This window comes from Symphodus melops, assembly GCF_947650265.1.
Source record: "Symphodus melops genome assembly, chromosome: 10".
In the NCBI taxonomy this organism is placed as follows: Eukaryota; Metazoa; Chordata; class Actinopteri; order Labriformes; family Labridae; genus Symphodus; species Symphodus melops.
The window spans coordinates 684,980-689,979 of NC_136700.1; the positions used below are offsets into that span (position 1 = coordinate 684,980).

The 5,000-nt window shown below is 50.1% G+C and overlaps 1 protein-coding gene across 1 annotated transcript in view; it reads right to left on the reverse strand.

Annotated features, from left to right (window-relative positions):
* The window catches only part of shkbp1 (SH3KBP1 binding protein 1), a 7,584-nt gene extending 3,454 nt beyond the window's left edge, over positions 1 to 4,130 (reverse strand). The window contains exons 1-12 of the mRNA XM_079354047.1: positions 3,921 to 4,130; positions 3,230 to 3,283; positions 3,086 to 3,131; positions 2,869 to 3,001; positions 2,717 to 2,797; positions 2,415 to 2,585; positions 2,171 to 2,261; positions 1,881 to 2,071; positions 1,643 to 1,758; positions 1,444 to 1,531; positions 1,234 to 1,350; positions 973 to 1,143 (exon numbers count right to left, since the gene is read on the reverse strand). Of these exons, the coding sequence (XP_079210173.1) occupies positions 973 to 1,143; positions 1,234 to 1,350; positions 1,444 to 1,531; positions 1,643 to 1,758; positions 1,881 to 2,071; positions 2,171 to 2,261; positions 2,415 to 2,585; positions 2,717 to 2,797; positions 2,869 to 3,001; positions 3,086 to 3,131; positions 3,230 to 3,283; positions 3,921 to 3,976 (1,315 nt within the window). The 5' untranslated portion in view covers positions 3,977 to 4,130. The remainder of the gene's footprint in view (positions 1 to 972; positions 1,144 to 1,233; positions 1,351 to 1,443; positions 1,532 to 1,642; positions 1,759 to 1,880; positions 2,072 to 2,170; positions 2,262 to 2,414; positions 2,586 to 2,716; positions 2,798 to 2,868; positions 3,002 to 3,085; positions 3,132 to 3,229; positions 3,284 to 3,920) is intronic.
* Positions 4,131 to 5,000: the final 870 nt, after the last annotated feature.

Consider the following 5,000-nt stretch of genomic DNA (forward strand, 5'->3'; position numbering starts at 1 on the left):
CAGACTCTACCTGAGACCAGGTGTGTGTGTCAGACTCTACCTGAGACCAGGTGTGTGTCAGACTCTACCTGAGACCAGGTGTGTGTCAGACTCTACCTGAGACCAGGTGTGTGTGTCAGACTCTACCTGAGACCAGGTGTGTGTCAGACTCTACCTGAGACCAGGTGTGTGTGTCAGACTGTACCTGAGACCAGGTGTGTGTGTTTCAGACTGTACCTGAGACCAGGTGTGTGTCAGACTCTACCTGAGACCAGGTGTGTGTCAGACTGTACCTGAGACCAGGTGTGTGTGTCAGACTCTACCTGAGACCAGGTGTGTGTCAGACTCTACCTGAGACCAGGTGTGTGTGTCAGACTCTACCTGAGACCAGGTGTGTGTGTCAGACTGTACCTGAGACCAGGTGTGTGTCAGACTCTACCTGAGACCAGGTGTGTGTCAGACTCTACCTGAGACCAGGTGTGTGTCAGACTCTACCTGAGACCAGGTGTGTGTCAGACTCTACCTGAGACCAGGTGTGTGTGTCAGACTCTACCTGAGACCAGGTGTGTGTCAGACTCTACCTGAGACCAGGTGTGTGTGTCAGACTGTACCTGAGACCAGGTGTGTGTGTCAGACTGTACCTGAGACCAGGTGTGTGTGTCAGACTGTACCTGAGACCAGGTGTGTGTCAGACTCTACCTGAGACCAGGTGTGTGTGTTTCAGACTGTACCTGAGACCAGGTGTGTGTGTTTCAGACTGTACCTGAGACCAGGTGTGTGTCAGACTCTACCTGAGACCAGGTGTGTGTCAGACTGTACCTGAGACCAGGTGTGTGTATCAGACTCTACCTGAGACCAGGTGTGTGTCAGACTCTACCTGAGACCAGGTGTGTGTGTCAGACTCTACCTGAGACCAGGTGTGTGTGTCAGACTGTACCTGAGACCAGGTGTGTGTGTCAGACTGTACCTGAGACCAGGTGTGTCAGACTGTACCTGAGATCAGGTGTTTCTCAGACAGCATGATCTTGGTGACGGGGCTGCGGTGGACGGAGAAGGTCTGGAAGAGTTGCGGTCCCGATCCGACCGTCTCAGGATGTTGAACGATGACTCGAACAGATCCCGAACTCGTCCCGTACGCGATCTCGATCCAGTTCCCGCTGTCACCTGGACACAGGAGCGACACGATTCACACCCAGGTAACAAACAGAGTGTAAGACAGAGGCAGCATGGGGGGGCGGCAGCAGGACTTCTTACTGGTCTTGGGGGTCAGGTACACGCTGAGGGCCGTGATGGCGTCTTCAGTCGGGTCTCTGTACAGCTCCGTCACCAGCAGGTCGTTATCCTTCATCCTCAGAGGAAACTTCTGCACATCTGAAACATCCGGAAACATTATGTGTGTGTGTGTGTGTGTGTGTGTGTGTGTGTGTGTGTGTGTGTGTGTGTGTGTGTGTGTGTGTGACTCACCTATATAGTAAATGGAGCCGTTGTTGCAGCCCAGGATGAGGAAGGAGCCGGCGGTGTCGTAGCTGCTGATGGGAACGACGTCCTGATTCTGCGGGGAGACGACTCGATTACAACGCTTCACTCTGATTGGCTGATGGACAAACTAAAAAGACTTCATTAGTTTTCACAGCAGGAGCGTGACTCCTCCTCCTCCTCCCACCTGCCAGTGTTTGGTGACGGCGTTCCAGACCCCGACCTTCCCCGTGTGGCTGGTGGCGATCAGCTGGTTACCAACGAAGAAGAGCGCCTCCACAGGAACGTTCAGACTGAAAACACCTGAAGAAGAAAAACCACTTAAATCCCCGACTTCATTTCCTCCTTTCAGCGATTTAACGACCACGTGCGGCGTGGCGCTCGACTCAAGCGCACTGATTGGAGGAGAGGAAGCAAACTCGCACCGATCTCGTTCCCGTTGCCGTCGGGACAGATCGCCCACAGGATGATCTCCGTCCCCGAGGCGACGGCCACCATCTTGTCGTTGTCTCCCAGCGAGCCGGCCATCACTTTGGCGTTGAGCGCCACTCGGTCGATGACCCAGTCGAGACGAGGAGACGTGAAGACCTGCTGCCACCCGGTCGACTCCTTCACCCTGAGACCGACAAACAAAACGTTAAACGCCGGCGGCGACCAGCTGCATCAAACGCATCACTTCCTGTTTTTAAACTTCCTGCTGACTCAGCAGTTTCACCTGTAGCAGACGACAAACTGAGCGTAGGCGACCGCGATCCAGTTATGATGACCGCAGATGATCCGAACCATGCCGGTGTCGGACAACTGACCTACACACACACACACACACACACACACACACACACACACAGTGTCAGTCTGCATTGAGTGAAGGTCAGTGAGTCCTCTGTGTGTGTGTGTGTGTGTGTGTGTGTGTGTGTGTGTGTGTGTGTGTGTGTGTGTGTGTGTGTGTGTGCGCTCACCTCCGGGCGTCCTCTCCTCGGCGCTCGCTCGGCCCAGTATCCCAGAGTTCCCCAGGTTGGGGGGCATCGTGTTGCTGCGTCTGACCGGGACTCGCTCTGCCGGCACCATCCGACCCGCCATGAACTGCGAGCCCGCCACGCTGTGACGGTTACGACGCTTCGCCGGGTAAACTGGGAAGACACGGACAGGAAGTGAGGTCACACAGGTGGGAGAAGAGACATGTTGAAGGGGTCGGACACATGAAGGAGAGACGTGTGTGTGTGTGTGTGTGTGTGTGTGTGCGTTGGGGGGGCGGGGCTACCTGGTGGGGGCAGGTAGCCGTTGAACAGCACGTTTCCACATGACGATCGGTCGAGCTCGTCACACAGCTGCAGCTTTCGCACTGATGAAAACAAACACGAGATAAAACATCTGGAAACAGAAGTCGGATTACGGCGACTCGGCGAGCCTCACCCAGCGGCGTGATGCCGTAAAACTCGGCCTCGTGCATGAGCATGTGCACGTTGATGGAGCGCGGGTACAGCTCTTTGGTACGCAGGAAGTTGAGGATGGTGGCGAACAGGGAGGGGTCTCTGTCGATGAAGATCTACGGTGAGAGAGGAGGGACAAGATGTCAGAACGCGATCGCGGCGTTCGTTTAAATCAAACACGTTTAATCCTCGCCACTCACCGCTCCCGTCTCATCCTTCAGAGTCGAGATGCGACCGCTCAGAAGACTGAGGAGGGAAAACAGCTGTTAGAGTCACACGCCAACATTACAGGACGCCACACCGTGTGTGTGTGTGTGTGTGTGTGTGTGTTTCATTCTACTGACCTGGAGAAGAAGGAGTCAGGGACCCAGGTCAGCGTCTGTCTGGACGTGCTGAACCTACAAAACAGACAAACCTTTACACAGGTGTGCTGTTTTTATTCTCTCCACAGAGGAGTGACGTCTATCAGGTAAACTCAGGGGGCGGGGCTTATTACATTTAAAGAGACACACACACCAAAACGGAGCGTTCTGAGAGAGCTGGTTTCTACAGGGTCTCAAACCTCCTCTGCTGCTTCATTCATGTTATATTTGAAAGCACAGAAACACTGATGATTCATTTAGACCACAGGGGGGCGCTGTTTGAAAAGGTGGAGAATATGTCCTCTTTAAAAAAAGTTCCATTATCGGACAAAGTATTTCTGAACGTTAGCACACTTTTTCAGGACGTGTGACGTCATTAACATTAACAGATCATATCGATGTGTCAGTTAAATCACGTTAAAGCGCTGATCGCAGGTGTTACGGTTGAAAATGTGACCGTGTCATCTGGTGTCACTTTATGCCGGATTCATTTAACACGGTCACTCTTTGAAGCATAACACCGGACACGATGTTGAACTGTGGGTTAAACTTTGGACAAAGAGTTTGTTTGATGAATTATGTGGTTTCTATGACAGACTTTGATGTTTTCTTTGACTTCTTCTTCTTCTCTTTATTAGCATTGTTAGCATTGTTAGCCGTGTTAGCTCCTCACCTCTTCCCTCCGACGTTTAGGTGGATTATGTCTCCACTCCTCGCCGGGTGAGACATCCTCTCATAGACCAGGTCCTCCAACACTCTCAGCCTCCAAATACACGAACCACACTTTCCATTTTTAATCCATTTTTACATTAAATTCAGTTTCCGTTTGTTGTTATGGACCAACTTCCGGTGTCCGAAAGAAGCGGCAGAGGGCGGAGCCAAAACCCGGGATGGATGAGTGACAGGAGGCGGAGCCAAAACCCGGGCTGGATGAGTGACAGGAGGCGGAGCTGGATCAACTCCGGGCTGGAGTCTAACAGTGGACCAGGACTACAACCAGTTCACTTCAGACTCATCTAACTGGGACTTAAGAAGCCCCCAAAGTCCCATAAAGTAAAAAAAAAACAACAAAAAAACAAGCTATCCAACTTTTATGCACAAGATGTTATGTTGTGCATAAATGTACATTTCAAAATAAAATACAGTAAATATATTGCTGTGTTCACTCTATTTTAGTTATAGATTTAATAGACAATTGTTGTTTATCTATGCAAGGCTCCCTTTTTTTATTTGGAAAAACAGCGCCCTCGTGTGGTAGTAATTATATAGGTCAGTTGTTCTCCTTGACTGAGCCATACATGTAACTTTAGCCAAATCAAAATGTATATTTGCATGGAAGTCTTTTTCATATTCAAAAATAGATTCATGGCAGTTTATGTAAAACAAGAAAACAACATATATATACATGTAGAAGCAGAGTAAACCTGTGTATTACTGAACTTCTTATTTGTAAATCAAATTTATATTTTTAGTTTCTAACTGAACGATACGATCACATCATATTTTGCTGATCTTCCTGACAGAGATAAAATGAGACAACATCCTTTGGCTCCGCCTCTGTTACCTGCAGATTTGGTAGCCACATTTATTCTTCTTCTTCTTCTTCTTCTTCTTCTTGTTCTTCTTCTTCTTCTTCTCCTCCTCCTCCTCCTCCTCCTCCTTCTTCTTCTTCTTGTTCTTGTTCTTCTTCTTCTTCTTCTCCTCCTCCTCCTCCTCCTCCTCCTCCTTCTTCTTCTTCTTCTTCTTCTTCTTC